This window comes from Stegodyphus dumicola, chromosome 4, assembly GCF_044657685.1.
Source record: "Stegodyphus dumicola isolate Sdum_Otavi_A_Nest chromosome 4, ASM4465768v1".
NCBI lineage: Eukaryota > Metazoa > Arthropoda > Arachnida > Araneae > Eresidae > Stegodyphus > Stegodyphus dumicola.
Window position 1 is genome coordinate 189,290,932 of NC_140771.1, and position 17,469 is coordinate 189,308,400.

A 17,469-nucleotide genomic window follows, 5' to 3' on the forward strand; every position below is an offset into this window, starting at 1 on the left:
ATTCGTACTACCTGCCTCACCATGGGGTTTACAGACCAGACAAAAGTAGTACACGTTTAAGAGTGGTTTTTAACGCCTCAACTGCCACGACATCGGGATTGTCATTAAACGATATTTTGTTGAAGGGAAGAATTCCACAGCAGGAATTATTTTCTATAATGGTTAGATTTAGAAAACACCGCTACGTCTTCACAGCAGATGTACAAAAAACGTATCGACAGATTCTAGTCCATCCTCCACAAAGAGACTTGCTCAGAATTCTATGGAAAGACAGTGTTGATGCACCAGTGCAAACTTATAAGCTCAACACAGTAACTTATGGGACGTCAAACGCTCCCTGTCTAGCAACTCGAGCTCTTAAACAGTTAGCTATAGATGAAAGCCAAAACTTACTTCTAGCATCGTCCGTCGCTCTTACTCCACGACATACTTTCCGGAGAATCATCACTCGAAAAGGCTAAATTAATAGATTTGTTAAAATTAGGAAAAATGGAATTGCATAAATGGCGTGCAAATCATTCAGATCTGCTTGTGTCTGAAAATAAGTTTATCACTCATTCAGATTACACTATGGAAGAGCAACAAGAATCTTCGTCCGTAAAAACTCTTGGTGTCCTATGGAATCCTCAGACTGACTGTTTTTTGTTTACAATGACCATTCCTCACTCTAACAGTTATAGTAAATGAGATGTTCTGTCACCAATTTCGAAAATGTTCGATCCACTTGGTTTAATTGGGCCAGTGGTCGCAAAGACCAGAATATTCATGCAAGGGCTCTGGCTTGCTAAACTCGATTGGAATGACACATTGCCAGATTCTATGGCCAAGGAGTGGATTAATTTCGTATCCACGCTCTCTGAACTAAGTAATCTTAAGATTCCTAGATTTGTATTCCAGTAAAATAACATAGTGCTCCATGGATTTGCAGATGCGTCATCTTCGGCATACGGAGCTGCAATCTATGTTCAAGCTTTGCCAGTTTCGGGATTGCCAACCGTTCGACTTTTGTGTAGCAAGTCACGAGTTGCACCTATAAAAACCTTATCAACTCCTAGAATGGAACTGTCAGGTTGCCTTCTATTATCCAGACTGATGGATAAAGTGATATCTTCGTTGAATCTTAAAGTAGAAAAAGTGATTCTTTGGTCTGATTCTACGATTTATCTTGCTTGGATTAGAAAATCACCACCCTTACTAAAAACTTTCGTGAGTAACAGAGTCGCTTTAATACAAGAGCTTACGGAGTCATACCAATGGAAATATGTGCCATCTGAATGTAACCCAGCTGATGTCATATCGCGTGAACTGGATGCCAGTGACATTCTTACGTGTGATATCTGGTGGAATGGACCAGACCTTCTCCGTGAGGACATGCATTATCCTAAACAACCTCTTGAGTCTACCACTGATGACTATGTCAAGGAACTGAAATGTTTATCAGACTCTAATTTTTCAATATTAGAAAATAATTCTAAGTTTAACCTCTCTCTTAAATCGAACAAATAATTATATGAAATTAATCAAAATTTGTAGTTTTATTTTTAGGTTCTTCAGAATCATTAAGAATAAGGAAAGGGTTTCAGAGGAACGGAAAGTGGCCGAGTTAACTTTGATTCGGGAAGTGCAGAAAGGTGAGTTTTATTCTGATATTGAGTCACTTAAGAGGGATAGCCAAGTACCTCGTAGGAGCAAGCTTAAGTCGTTAAATCCATTCATCGATAATGATGGAATCTTACGCGTCGGTAGCAGACTTGCACAATCTCAGGTAAGTTATAATTGTAAATATCCAATCATTTTGCTAGCTAAACATAGGTTGACTTATTTGATCATGTACTATTATCATCTGAAATGTTTGCATCTTGGACCAGAAGCTCTATTGAGTACTGTTAGACAAAAGCTTTGGCGGCAGGAATCTTGCTAGAAAAATAGTACATGAATGCGTTCAGTGCTTCAAACACAGACCTGTACCAATAGATCAGATAATGGGTGATCTGCCAGCTGAACGAGTGTCAGTTGAATCAACCTTTAAAAATGTTGACTCGATTTTTGTGGTCCGTTTCTTATAAAGGCAAAAAATCAAAGAAAAGGAGTTTTTCAAAATATGTATGTTGCAGTATTTGTGTGCCTTGCTACAAAAGCAATTCACTTAGAAATTGTCTCAGACTTATCTTCGGCAGCATTAATTGCCACCCTAAAGAGATTTTTGGCTAGGAGAGCGAAAAGCTCGACCATATTTAGCGATAACGCTACAAACTTTCGTGGAGCTCGAAATGAGCAAGCTGTTTAAAGTACCAGAACAAGGATTATTCGACTATTTGTTGTCAGAGGAAATTGAGTGGAAATTTATACCTCCTAGAGCACCGCATTTTGGTGGGCTTTGGGAGGCGGGCGTTAAATCGTTCAAAACGCATTTTAAAAAAACGGTTGGGAATTCAAAATTAACTATGGAAGAAATTTTAACTTTAGTAACACAAATAGAGGGAATATTAAACTCCAGACCAATTTCTCCTCTCTCTCTTCAGATGCAAGGGATTTTAATGCGTTAACTCCTGGACATTTTTTAATTGGCCGTTCTATAACAGCCCCTGTAGAACCAGAAATTATAAATAACTCTGACAACAGATTGTCTAGATGGGAACGAGTCACTTAAAATATTTGGAAAAAGTGGCAACGGGATTATTTATTATTTATCGCAACTTCGCGAGAGAACGAAATAGCAGTTTAAAAAGATAACGTTAAATCCGGAACTATGATGCTCGTGAAGGAAGACAATTTGCCTATTTGTCACTAGGTTTTAGGCCGAGTTGAAGAAGTTCTACCCAGATTGGTTAAAAGAGTTAGAGTAGTTAGTGTACGCAAGGCAAAGGGTCTCTTTAAAAGGCCTATTACAAAATTAAGTGTTTTGCCTATACCAGACAACTATCATAAAATTTTTATATTATGAATGGACATTATTATATTATTCATTTAGTGCAATTATAATATTTGTATGTGTATAATTTGTATGTATTTATATTGCAAGTATAATATTTTTATATTTATATTATATGATATTGAATTTAATTGTATTGAAATAATTTGTGTTAAATTGCATTTCATTGTGTAATTCATATGTATGTCTAAATTTGAATTTGATTGTAAAACTTTTATGGCATTATTGAAACTTGTTTCAATGGGGGCCGGAATGTTCGGTTTAATATAGAATGTCTAGGATCAGCGCCCTCTTGTGAGAGGAGCCAAATTTAGTTGAGTTGGTTGTTGAAAAAGGTACGCAGCGGACCTATGGTGCGTTCGTTCGTTCCACGTTGTCTGTGCAAATGGAGCACCTAACTTGTAACCTTGTACATTATGTAAATAATTAAATATTTGTATGGCCTAACTTAGTTAGTTTTATTTTGTAACCAGCGCCAATTGTCTCTCGTAACTCATAGCATTTTATATCAAACAGTCACCACATATTTTGTTAAAATATTTTCAAAATAGTTATTTAATAGCATGGTGGGTACTCAAATTTGATTAAAATATCTTTCCCTTGAGAACATAAGCTTCGTGCAATACATCATTTAAATACTTATCTAAAATGACAAGAATGTATAGAAATTGAGAAATGACTTGTACACGAGAAAAGGATCTTTGCGGTTTGCGTATGATATCTAAAATGTGCGCGAACGTATACAGCTGTGTCTTCAATCATGAAAATGAATAATGAAATTAGTTGCAACTTTGCGGAGGAGTTTCTGAATGAAAAATTCTTGCATTCACATTACACTTAGAAGACATGATAATGCCTTCAATCCGGTCGCTTACATGTAAACCCGTAGTAGACTATCAGGGCTTAGTAGCTTTTTTCGCTCGAGTATTGATGGGTCTCCTTAATTTGAGCTTGTATTGTCTTCTCCCTTGTTTCTAATAATAAACTTTGATCTAATTACAGTCTTGACCATATTGATCTAATTATTGATGCTGCTTCCAATGCACTAGCAAGCTACTTTTTCCCATATAAATCCAGCTCAGAATTTGGCGATGTAAAATTTCGTTTTAGATTAGCAAAATGCTTCTGGCAAATATTAAACTGTTGCAATGCATCTGATTGCTGGCAAGTGTTACTTAAATAATATATATATATATATATATACCAAAGCTTAATGAGAGTAAATCAGCGAATTTGAGTTAAGTTTCATTTGATAAAGTAATCCTTATGGTTCTACATTCATATTCAAAGCCTAAATGTAACTTTAGATTCATTAAAGTTATCGAAGTAAAAAAAAAAAAAAAAAAAAAAAGTCAACAATATACTTGCTGGGATTCAAAATCTAGACATTCTGACTGCTAAAAGACTGCTTTCCAGTTACACCACGAAGGTATACGTAAAGGAATGAGAATATTCGTTACAAACGTTTATTTATATAATGTCTAAAAGAATAAAAGGATCTGCGTATGATTTCTTAACCATTATTTGTTTGCTAATACTGTTCATAAATGTCATTATTATGGCTCAGTCAACGTTCCAGGCCTTCATTTGTAAAGGCTATTGTGATGACAGTTGATGGGAGACGGATACGCCATCATTCTACCGAAAGTGGTATTGCTAGAAGAATCAATGCATGTAATTCTAAACCAAAAGTTTTTCTAATTAAATAAATAGAACAGGAATTCGTACCATCTTCTACTAGATTAGTTTCATTTCACATTTCTGCAGTAAAAATGTTCTTCAGAAATGCATAAGTAAACATCTCTTACAAATTATAAAAACAAGAATTGCAGGATAAAATATTAAATACCATATCAAATTAATACCGTATTTACGAGGAATTCGTTCCTTACTGCAAATTGAAAAATAATAATAATAAAAAAAAAACCGACTAAATTTACAAAAGTCTTAAGTTTCATTATAAAACAGCAAAATATTTCATAGCAATTTCATTTTTTTCATTTTAAGAAAAACTACAATTTCTCTGTAGCTGACACTTAGTCTGGTATCCTAAACAGTATATCTCACAAGCCTTTCGTTTCCGTTTCAATACGAAGATATGAAGAACAACAGGAAAACGTATTTGGTGTTTTACACATTCTTCAATTTTTAGCTATTAAATTTAATAACTCAGCAGACTAAAACTTCGCCAGACTCGAAAGATGGAAAAGAAAAATTGAGTTACTATACTTTCTTTGAAAATGTGTTTCACAATATTCCGATAACGATCAAAAGATTAATGTGTTAATTATACAGGTCATTAACTGTTATGGCAAAAATCTAGGTGATGAGACCTGAGGGAGACATCCAATTGGATAAGCGAAGAAAAAAGCATTTTTCCTAAAGAACTATGCGTTAAGAATTTTCGATAAAGGCATAAAATTTTTAAAAAACGAAAATAATGATCTGATAAATATCTTGTATTTTTTAGTAAAGTTGGCTCACTTTATTCAAATTTTAGTAAATGCATGAGAGCTGTTTAAAATAAAAACTGCTATTTCTAGGTTGAATCGCCATGCCTATTATTAAGAATTTTTGTCTCGATGTCTTATGAAAAAACAAATCTAGGTGAATTTTTATGTAAAATGTTGAAATTTTGCATGTGAGATTCACAGGCGTTACATATCAGATGTTATTCCTCATACTAATAGAATGAATATTCTGAACAATAATGAAGAAAAATCGCAAGTAGTAGAATTATTTAACTTTGTAAATGATCTATTTATTTACACAGAGTCACTTGTTTCAGTATAAAAGACATGTTTCTATGAATGTGGAAACATTACGTACTTACTTACAACATGTTAATTTCTCTATGTTTTGAGCTACCTTTTGTCCTGCTGCAAAATTCGAATGCTGAATAAATACTACTTTGTTCTTGGTTAGCACAATATAAATCTAACAACTGCAACCGTGATCCTAAAAACGTGTTAATTAATAATGTGCTAACGGAAAACCCGAGAATAATGGGACACAAATTTCGAATTGTTAATTAATAATATTACTAGTAGTAATAAAAGAAGTGGAGCAGTAGTAGTAGTAGAATTCTAACTATGTATTTTAACATTCAAAAAAAAAAAAAAAAAAAAAAAAAAAAAAAGCTAGTGAATGTCCCTGCAGAATATTGTGCACAATTCTGCACAATTTAAAACTCTTACCGACGATGATAACGTCATCCAGGTACATCTGATGAAGACCTCTCACTGCGGTCTCTATAAGGCGTTCGAACATTACCGGTGCATTACATAATCCAAACGGCATCATCTTGAACTGCCACTCTTGTTCTCTGGTAGTAAATGCCGTCTTTTCTCTGTTATCAACGTGTATCTCTACCTGTATACGTTCACTCATTAAATCAAGTATTGAAAGCTACTTGCTTTCAGAAAGAGTGTTCAGAATGTCGACAAATCTAGAAAAAGGGTCCAAATCTTTCTTCATAACCTCGTTAAACCGATGATAGCCAATGCAAAATCTAATCAAACCACCTTTATTTCGAACTAGGACGATAGGAAAAGCCTGGGGACGTGCGGAATGCTAAATAACATCGCTTTCTTGCATGTCCTTTACTAGTTTTCATATGTATTCCTATTCAGAAGTCGGCAAATGTCTTATATGTTGCTTGATTGGCGGATGATCTCACGTATCAATTCTAGTTACGTCAAACTGATTCGGTCATCATCAAAATATATACGTGAGAAAATATTTTGAAATTCTTGAATGACACGCTCTACAGCATTTCTCACATCATTGCTTATTGTGCTTCTGCTTTTAATCCAATATTAGGGTCTTCGAACTTATAGATTGGCGGAATATTGACTAGTTTAACACAGGTCACTGGAGTATATGCTGCGAAAATTTCGTCTTCCCAAATGATTTTCGCTTTATCTCAGATGTTGGCACAACTCACCGCGATGACGGTCCTCAATATGTCGATGAGTGATAAGGCTACCGTACTCATCGCTTGTTATTACAGTTCTTACAATATTCCTTTATACCGTACCGAAAATTTCTGTCTTCGGCTATTAATCCAGGCAGTAAAAATTCTTTTCTTTTTGATACTGTGGTGTTGTCTTTAAGTATAATTTGGTGAAATTATATAACTCCTTCATCTTTAATTCCAAACAGGGTTATGTCCTCAGACGCAGTATGCAGTTCGTGATTTTAAAAAACAGCGGAAAATTTTATACACTTAGAAAGTCTAACCCGAGTATGCAAAAGTCGGTAATATCTGCTAGATATGCCGTATGATGGTAGGCGTCACTCTCAAACTTGATATTAACGTTTAATATAAGTCCCATAACCTTCGATTTTATCACCAGACGCAATCTGGAGGGTTACGCAGAGCTCCAACACTTTAGAGTCGGTTTGTTGCCACTCCAGTTCCGTGTCAAGATATTGAGTTGCTTAGGTAAGTCATCCAGATGAGAAATCAGTTGATCCTCTGGCTCCTGAGCATGAGCAGCTTTGATTGACTGACTGTTTGCATGAGTTGCTTGCTGGGATGCCTCGAATTTCATGACATAAAGCGTTCTTTAGATCCTTGACATCAGCCACTCTCAGGACTTTCTGTATCTCAGGATGCCTTCGAGGAAGTGTTGCAGGGATAGGATTTCATTACTTTCTGTTGAGCAGTACAAAAAGAAGAAATGAGTAACATCTGGTGGTCCTAGATTGTTTCTGTGCGCTTCTGCTGGCGATATTTTTTAATGAAACCTGCTTCGCCAAAATGCAGCTTCAAAGCGTATGAAAACCTTATAAACACAAAATAATCACCAAACTTTTCAAAAGGAACCCAAACGGCGTATCACTTTTCAAATCGTTGCCACCAAATACTGTCACCCTGTATTATACTTGTATTTGAAGAAATTAAATAATGAAGAAGCTACATAAATGTATATATGTTTCTCGCATTGTGATAAAACATTGCTACCTAGATCTATCTAATTTTGAAAGACGTAATCCTACTGCGAATATGGGCACCTGAAAGCCCAAATTTATTATCGATTTCATATTAGTACAAAGTAAACACTAACTTTCAGGAATTTTTGTGGATAATTCTGCAAACTGGTATGTTTATATCACATGAGTAATTCAAATTAAACTCTGCTCTGCTTTGAGATGTCATAGATGTAAGTTTCATCCACGTCTATTGTCAGAAGTAATTACTTTTAATGGCAACACTCTACTTGGGAAAAAAAACCCCTTCTTATCTCCAGCGCGCGGAACTATGCATCGGAAATTTTAAAGTTATGCCCATTTTAAAATTATTTTGCGACATTGCTGTTGAACTGAATTTTATGGTTTAAGTGCAAAGAACATAATATTTAATAAATAAAGGTAACACACAAAACGTTAAAAAACGCCTTTTTGGAAGGAAATTAAAATCTGAAACCTTTCAGATTTTCTTTTCTTTTTTTCCTTTTTTTTTTTTTTTTTTTTTTTTTTTTTTTTTTTGTGACGGATTTGATATTTTAGCTCGTGCATTTGGCGCGTGTGCAAATTGAATTTCAAGCAACTTTGATAATGTGTTATTATTTTGATAATGTGAATTATTTGGTGAATGATTTTTTTAATATCATCGTTAACTGTAGCAATGTTTATATTATATCAATGATTAAAAAAATGTTATCAATAATTAATGTAATTCACATGCAGATTACATTTGAAAATATATTATAGTGCATCTGCATAAATGGAGCAAACCTGAATTATGAGGTAAATTCTTTGCAAACCTAACTTGAAACATTTTCATTTGAAACCTTAAATGAGAAGAATATGAAAAATTCATTATATGTGTTTAATTAGTTTTCATATTATATAATTTTAACAACATATTAATACGTATGAAGTATATTAAACTTTCAAACACGTGTAATTCTAATGCTCATTTGTTAATATAAGCTTCAAAATATTTGCCAGCATGCCCATTATAAAAATTCAGTTTACGCCCCTGGTTATAGCAAAACTGTAATATTATTATGACTTATAAATAAGCAGCTAAGGTAACAAACCTTATTTCTGTATGAGTGCAATTGCTTACTGAATATCTGAAATTCATAGATCTTTTAAAAATTACACACATTTCTTTCATCTCTTCGGCCTCCAAACAAAATATCTCTACAAAATTTTCATACGTTGCATAATAATGCGTAATAAGAAAATTTATGGCTTAAACAAAATGAGCAGTCCTAGGATGCTAAATAAAATCTGTTTTATCGTAAAAATATTACAAATATTTGACAGCAAATTATCTGTGATTTCATGAAAATAACATTAATTAAATATAATTAGCCAAGCGTTTTCTGGGAAATTGTGGTCAATACGTTTGTTCTGCTTCCCTAAGATTCTTAAATCATTACACGAATAATTAAATATTCTTTGCGTACCAAACTAAGCATCAGTAAGTTCATTTCCGTAATACTTTCTCTTATTTGTTAGCTTAGATAATGTTGATAATTATATTTTCATTATTCATTTAATTAATGGTATCAAATGCATTTTACCATTACATTACTCCAAGAGTGAAAGTAATTTGAGCCCGCATGTTTAATCAAGGATGGTAAAAATAGCTTTTTTTTTCCTTTCTATTTTCTTTTTAACCACAGCACAATGGTGTGCATTGAACTAACTTGCAAACTGCATTCAGAATAACAGATGAAATGGTAACTCAAAAGAATACACACGCACATTTTATAACTATTGATATTGAAAACTGTTAAAAATTATTAAATTAAACGGAAAGCTATTCTCATGAGTAATCTTTAAAGTTGGTAGGAATTGGCTAATGATTAGCAAATTTTGCGTAAAATTACTTTGAAAAGACAAATATCGCATAGGCATGGTATACACGAAATCAATATTAATGGTTCATAGATAAGAAATCAGCAGTTATAACGGTTTTCTTAGTTATTTACAACAGAGTATATTTTGTAAAAACACATTGTGGAGCAGGGAAAATGTGTCTTATCTTCTTTGAAAAAGAGTTCTCTAAGGAAAATAATGATATGTAAGGTAGAATTTATCAACACAGAAAGAACATGTATATTAGAGATAAATTCTTTATTATTTCTCTTTAGAAACTTAAATTACTATGTGTAATAGAAGATGGAAATGACATCCTTACATTTCCCTCTCTAATGAAAATTGGCAGTTAAGTTGCGAGTTTCAAAATACAAATTTCTACATTCTGTCATTTTGAATTCTTTGTGTTTGATGATCTCAGTTCGCAAAGCTACATATCCACGTTTTACTACAAGCTTTATTCCACTTCTCAAAGAAACACAAGTCTCAGCAAAGATCTGCAGAAACTGGTGTTGGACGAAACATAAACACGCTCCATCTTTACCAACAGAGAGTTTTATTATATTAGATGAAGAGTGCACAAAAGCTTATTGTTGTCACTTTCAGTAGGACGATCTTCCCAAAGCTTATCTGTCGCTTTTTTTTTATATCCCAGTTTTTCGTTTTGTTTCTGTTTTTTTTTTTTTTTTTAATTTTTACTTTATTTTACATTATTTTCTCCATCTGATCACAATATGGCCACAGAGCTAACAGTCGATTAATGGAACTCATAAAACGAAAATAATATAACGAATACTTAATTTAAACGTCCTATGCTCTAAAATGTTTGGCGTAGTTTTTCTATCTAAACCTTTTAACAAGTGTTTTTTATATTTGTTAATTACATATGTCTATTAAGCAGTATGATAGCATTTTAAAATTTTCATTGACTACAAAAAACCTTCAGCAATAAAATACACTTTTAGAAGAGTAGAGTTAATCTTTTATTAACCTCTCTGTCAATTGTTTATGTATCAAATTCTGAAGCCGAAAGTGGAAGCCTCTTATAATCCTACTTCATTTCTTACTGATATTTACTCTGAGCGTAAAAGAGGATTATCTTTCCATAAAGTTTGCTTATTTCTTTCAAAATGTTTCAACGGTTTACTTAAGACAGGCAGACTGTTCGTTTTGTATAAGTAGATCAAGTCTTAGCTATGTTTACCCGCCTTTATTATACATAGCGTGATCTAATTTTACTTTCAGTTTTGATTACTTTTCGGATGTTTAGGTTTATACGAAAATTCTTTCAAACTTACCTTCTTAATACTTTCGCTTACAGGACTTGAAAGGCATACTATTTTAGTTAAGAAATATTTCGCTAAAGTAAGAATTTAATAACGTTTTTTATAATTTGGATATAGATCATTTCGCATAAATAATCAAACTTTAAATACGTTTGCAAACTAATGAAAACTGTAAGCATAATACAATACATTTCTCATTTAACTCTTTATCATTAATGATAGATAAGACTTGATTTGGTTTATTTTGATTAAAATAAAGCATGGCAGACTGATTGACTAAAATGAGAAAAACTTAACCTGCCCATTCGTCGGGATTTGAACCAGTGTCTAATGATCACTTTTCGGTTAATATAGAATTCGTTCATTGTTGGGAGTAGTGATAACCATATTTGTTAAACTTATGTCTGCGTACGTCCAAAATATAAATAAACACACTGCTAGCCATTAAAACTGCTAGATAAGGAGAGAAAGTCAATCGCATTATATTTTGTTATTAGACATATACAGTGATACAGGAAGAAGATGTGATTAAATATGCAAGTGGTTTGGATTACACAGCGTGCAGAATGTATTACACAGAGTTTCTTTGTAATCCAGCGAGACATCGAGTTGACTGAGGTTTGATAACAGATGAGGGTACTTAATTCCATGCGACTTCAGCTCTATGACAGAGATCATCAGTCATTGTTGCTGGTGAGTGGTGACGTGCCTGTCTCTCGACTACGCATGCCCAGATATTTTGAATGGATGAGAGACCTGAAGAACGTGCTGACCAAGGAAGATCGGGACATCATGTGCAAAAAGCGTTTGGACATTATCTTATTAAAATATGACGTCAAGAGACTTCGAGGACGGGGCATATACAGACGTAAGAAATGTAACGGTGGATGTTTGTGTTACAGAGAGTTGTTTACACATTTTTTAGAACAATTTCAATAAAGTCATCATACGACAAACATATAAAGTCAAACAATAAAGAAAAATATATGGCATCCGTGAAGCTTATGTGCGCTCTTATGCCAGGGTAATAGGTGATAATTTCCTGATACATGAAGACAATGCCAGACAGCACAGGGCTTCTATCGTAGATGATTACCTTCAGCTACTTTATGAAGACGAATTGCTGCTCTAAATCCTCCTCTTCAGACCCTTTTCACGGGACTGATAGACTGCATAATTTACAGCATCCCACACTGCTGTAAGTGTTGCATTAGTTCTAGGAGAGATCATGCTCCATACCGAAGGTAATTTTCATACTCAAACTGACACATCCGATTTTTTTCATTTTATACATATGCAAATTTTTATAACACCATAATTGTTTGGGAAATTTTTCCATGTTACTTTATATCTTACTGTGCGTTGTATACTGTGCATGCAACTTCTACATGCATGCAACTTCTACAACTGGTTTTTAGAGTAATCGTCATTTTTGCGATTTTCCTTAATTCATGATAACAAGTGCAATATGAATTGATGTTCTGTGCCTAAGGTTTAACAGAAGTTTCTGGTCAGCACGTAACACTATTTCTCTCAACGTCTCATCAAACCTATGTTTCGAGGAATCTTTCGAGAATTTAGGTAAGTGACCTGTATTGTTAGGTCCTGTGACTTTATAAACCTTCTGATAGGTTGACCTATGCTAAACATAGTGTCGTAAATTATTTCGAGTAGAAACTTGTAATGTTGCGCGCTTCCAACCTGCACGCAACAATAGTGGTGACTGCGAATTACTGGAAAGTACGCAAAGTCTTGAGAAGGGTTTAAATCCCTTTTTATTCAACTTTAGAAATTACAGATGCGTGCTCTTGACGCTCACAAACTACGCCGACCCGGCGGTAAAATAAAAATAAGAAACTAAAAATGAATAATAACAAGTGACTAGCTACGAGGCTCTCTAAATGTAACTAACCTAACCGCGTTCTAAAATACAGCTGATAATTCAGGAAACTTCTGAATATTTCGTTGAAAGATTTAACTATCTACTGAGGCAAGCACACAGGCCGAAACGCGTGGTTCTTCAATTTCTAACTAGCCACCTCCACGCTCATGAAGCAAGAAAGCACACTTTCGAACTCGTTTCCCTTCTATTTACCTCAGATTACTTCCGCTGACAATTTTGAATACTTTGCGTGTTCTACTAAAATTTACATACTCTGGCATTGGCAATTCCAGGGGAAAGTAAGGCTTGACAGGAAAGATAGTTTAAACTTAAAATAAATGTTAGTTAAAATAAATGTAAACCTTACAAACTTATAGCTCAAAGAAATGGAGGAATTTCTTGAAAATTCTGCATGATCCGTTTCTTACCAGTAAAATATAAAAAGCCTATATATAATCAAAAAAGCATATGTAGCAAAAAGAAAAATTGCTGTCCCTTTTCTGCTTATTACGCCAAACTAGGTTTCTAAAAATAGTTACATCACTTACCTTTTATTATGCTGAAAATGGAGTGTGTTTTTATATTTGCAAAGTGAAATATACTCATTTGTTAGGTTTGTCATTTTCCTTTTTCTTTTTTGTAGCGAAGACTAATTTGTGTTTGTTCAATTATGCCATGTGAGGGCTATATCCATAATGGAAAGTGTGCCTTCGAGGAAGTATTTCTAATAGAAACTGGTTCTTATCTGCGTTACTCATGGGAAAAGGAAAACAAGAAAAATCCGCGCAGCCAGTTCGTTTGCCTGCTCGACCTACAGGATTTTAGGGTATTTACCGTGATCACTATGTTTTAGGATTCAAAAACATATATTCAGCACAAGGTATTCGAAGTTTTTTTATCGTTGCTACGTCAAACATATCAGTGAATATTTTTTTTTACAAATACTACTTTTCAAATTCGTTTACATATAGCACTTTCGGTTTATACAAATTTGTCAATGGATTGATATTGAAACCTCAATATCTGCTCCTATTTTACTAAACATTAACACTTAATAGTGTTAGATTTAGTTTATAATATATTGATATTTTATTAGGGTGTCTTGCGCTTAAAAGAATAAAATATTTGTTTAAATTTGTTACTTATAACTGAATTGAGGTATGGCAAATGCAAATACGATGGCTTTCAATTTCAGCGGTTTCACTCTTTTCTGTTACAAAATGTCAATTAATTTTAAGTACATCTTCGTGATTTCGGAACCATTTTGCCAAACACTGTCCTATTTTGGTATAAAAAATATTAATAGTTATGAAAAATGTAAATATTAGATTAATCGATATTTACGAAAAGCATAAAGGTAATTTTAAATTGTACAATTCCTGATACAATGCGAAATCATATATCGTGCTTTATTCAACTCATTACCACTAAATTCTGAATCAACTAAAGCATTTTTAAATATTCCCTTTTCCGAATACCTATGTAATTATTTAAATTTTTCATTTTATACACATCTAAATTATTTTCCCCTTTGTTTTTTAAGTAAACAGCTTTCAAAATATAGGATATACTACTTTCAGTAGTTTAGAAACACTTTGAGGACCCAACGTTTGAACGCCTGGGTACTAGATTTTCAATAAATTTTTAAATCACAGCACTTAGCAGTTTGAATTTAAGAGTTCTCATAAATATTCATGATATAAAGTTTGAAGATCTTTCAAAGTATACTGTTTAATACCACAAATTTAATGTTTCCCAGAAATTTTACATTAATTGTTTTAATAATTATCCATTGCTTTCCTCATATTAGTATTTGTATTGCGTATTTCTTTTTAGGTGTTTATATTTATTGCCTCATTTGGAATTCACTGTTCTCTTATTTGCGATAAAGAACAAAGAACAAACGTGTACAAAAAGCTGCATAACTTCGATATACTGGGTAATGTAAAACATGTGAGCATTCAGTTAGGTTGCATTTGAACAACATGATATCAACCGAAACTGAAACCGTGCATCACATTATTTAAAAAACGACGAGTTACTGAATCACTTTTCCGGTAGTTAAACCGCTTCGCGTAGCAATTCCTAACAGATGGAAACGATGTACCATGGGCTGGCGTTGTTTGCACAGTTAAGACCTTTTGCTAACAGAGTAAGCAAAGCTAAGCTGCAAGTAAAGCCTTGTGCTAGCACTGAGTACACATCAGTGTAGAAGGTAAGATCTGCTGATTCAATACAGCGTCTAATGCCTAAAGAATTGTAATGGTTTGAAAATATTTTATTATTTGTTGAGGTGTACAGACTAGCTACGCAGGTGGCTTTAAAAAACGTTTACAAGCCTCAGCATTTGAAAAGTAAGTATTGTGGAATTGTTTCTCCCCCCCCCCCAGAGTGTAGACAGATGGCACTACGTATCTAGCAGCAGTTGTGCGAGTAGGTAGATTAAGGTTGCAGATGCGTGGCAGCGATTGAAATGGCAAGATGTTTAGAAAACTGGCCCCTCTTTGGAGGTGCGAGCCGTGATTCGTTATCCTGATCGAGTACTTGGAACGTGGCCATACCGTTACTGCCAACTGTTTTTATATCACCTATATAAGGTTACGTGAACCCATCCGAAGCAAGCGTCCTGGCATCTTGAGTGATTGTGTCATCCTCCTGCATAATAATGCCCTGTCCCATGGTACTCGCCAAATACAAATTTTATGCAAAAGTGAGACGTCTATCCCAGGTTTAGCACCCAGTGACTATTTCCTTTTTCCAAAACTGAAGGAACATTTATCTGTAATGAGGTTTCCTTAAGTCAGTGATGTGAAAATAACTACCGAGTACTTGTTCAATGGGCAAGGACGTGATTTCTACCAAGCCGGATTAAAGAAGTTGGCCCTGCATTCAGATAAATGCTTAATATATTTGGTGATTGTATGAAAAATGATAGAAAATTAGGCCTCTTAACTCCCTTTTGCATTTTCTGTCTATCATTAATAAGTACTTTATACTATCCTTGTAACTTTGTTTTTTGGATCCACCCTCGTATAAATCAGAAATGAGCTCTAAAGTGTTTTCTTGCAGATTTGTTACATCAACATTCGCTCTAACCTTTTGTTGCTCAGTGTTACACTACATGGAGCACCCAACTTGAATCACTTTTGAAACCGTTAAATTCAACCTTAAATGTATAAATATGCCTTTACAATATACTTTGAACTTTTCGTTTTAAATAGTAGATGGCAGCATATCACAAGGAGACCCAGAATTTTCACCTATGATGTGTTATTAAAATCCACTTATTTTCAAGTAATTTTCTCTATTTTTTGTGATACAAAAAAATTGTTTGAAAAAAAATCTGTATAATTTTAATGGCTATATATTATTTGTTCTATATTTTTTTAATTTTTCATAGAAAAAGCAAGCGCAGAATCATCGAATAAAACAGGGTGTTCCATTAAGGGAACACTGCGCCTTTAGCGATGTCATATTATTAGGCATCAGAACATCCGTTCTTAGGAGAAAATATCTGCTTATAGATTTTGTTTCTATTGTTTTGGGAGGAATGAATTAAAAAAAAACAGTATTGAGGGTGAGGTGTGGTTTGTGCTACGAAAGCCCTAATATGGGCATCTTGAAATTTTTGTGAGTTCAGGCGGGAATTTTATCAGTAACTCGAGTTATCACAAAACAAGTTTTGAGTGCACACCCTGCAAAGTTGGTCTGTGCTTCTATGAAAAAGGTGTGACATGCTTTGAGCAATTTCATGAAGCTAAGAAATCGAAAAATTTGTAAATATTTTTTTATATAGGACTTGCGTATATACATATATTTATCTCTTATCCATATATATTCAAGCATATTGTGCATATCCAGAAAACCATGTATACAGCCATAATACATAGTTTTTTCATTACTATACAAAAGCTTCTACTCATTTTCGTGCTTCACTTCAATGCTCGCGTAGTCGCACTTTAAGAGCTCTGGGAACACCCACAAAATTAAAACGGTAAGTGCAATTTTTACAAAATTTTACATGTATACTCCTTTAGGCCTAAATAGACTGAACACAACTGTTTTTTTGTTGAAATTCCGACGTTAAAGTATAGTGCGCCACAAAGGGCTAAATGAAGCTCTAGATTATCAGACACATAGACCATATGACCATGATATATAATATAACAAGTTCAGTTAGTTAAGAAAACATCCAGCCGTAGATTTTGTATCAAACCCAGTCTATTTCAAGAGCGATAAGAACACATGCGTCTCTCTTCTTCACAAATAAATATTTTATCAATTTTCTTTTCATCTGAAGACTATACCTGATCAGTTTAAACCTGTAGAACTTTAAAATCTATATAATAATATTAAAATTTATATCAATTTAAATTTACTTTTCTTTTCTTGCTTATTTCAATTTATACTTTGTCGTATTTCTTTTTCAACTGTGTAAACTCAATTATATATGTTTTAACATTTATAGAATTCTAGTGCAAAGCTATAAAAATCTACGCATTATTTTTAAAATTCAGGTACAGAAATCA

The 17,469-nt window shown here is 33.6% G+C and overlaps 1 protein-coding gene across 1 annotated transcript in view; it reads left to right on the forward strand.

The window, feature by feature from the left end:
• Nucleotides 1-489: 489 nt before the first annotated feature.
• Nucleotides 490-17,469, forward strand: part of LOC146997775 (uncharacterized) — a 112,882-nt gene continuing 95,902 nt past the window's right edge. Inside the window, exons 1-3 of the mRNA XM_085814395.1 lie at nucleotides 490-679; nucleotides 929-1,475; nucleotides 1,546-1,765. Coding sequence (XP_085670521.1) covers nucleotides 490-679; nucleotides 929-1,475; nucleotides 1,546-1,765 — 957 coding nt within the window. The remainder of the gene's footprint in view (nucleotides 680-928; nucleotides 1,476-1,545; nucleotides 1,766-17,469) is intronic.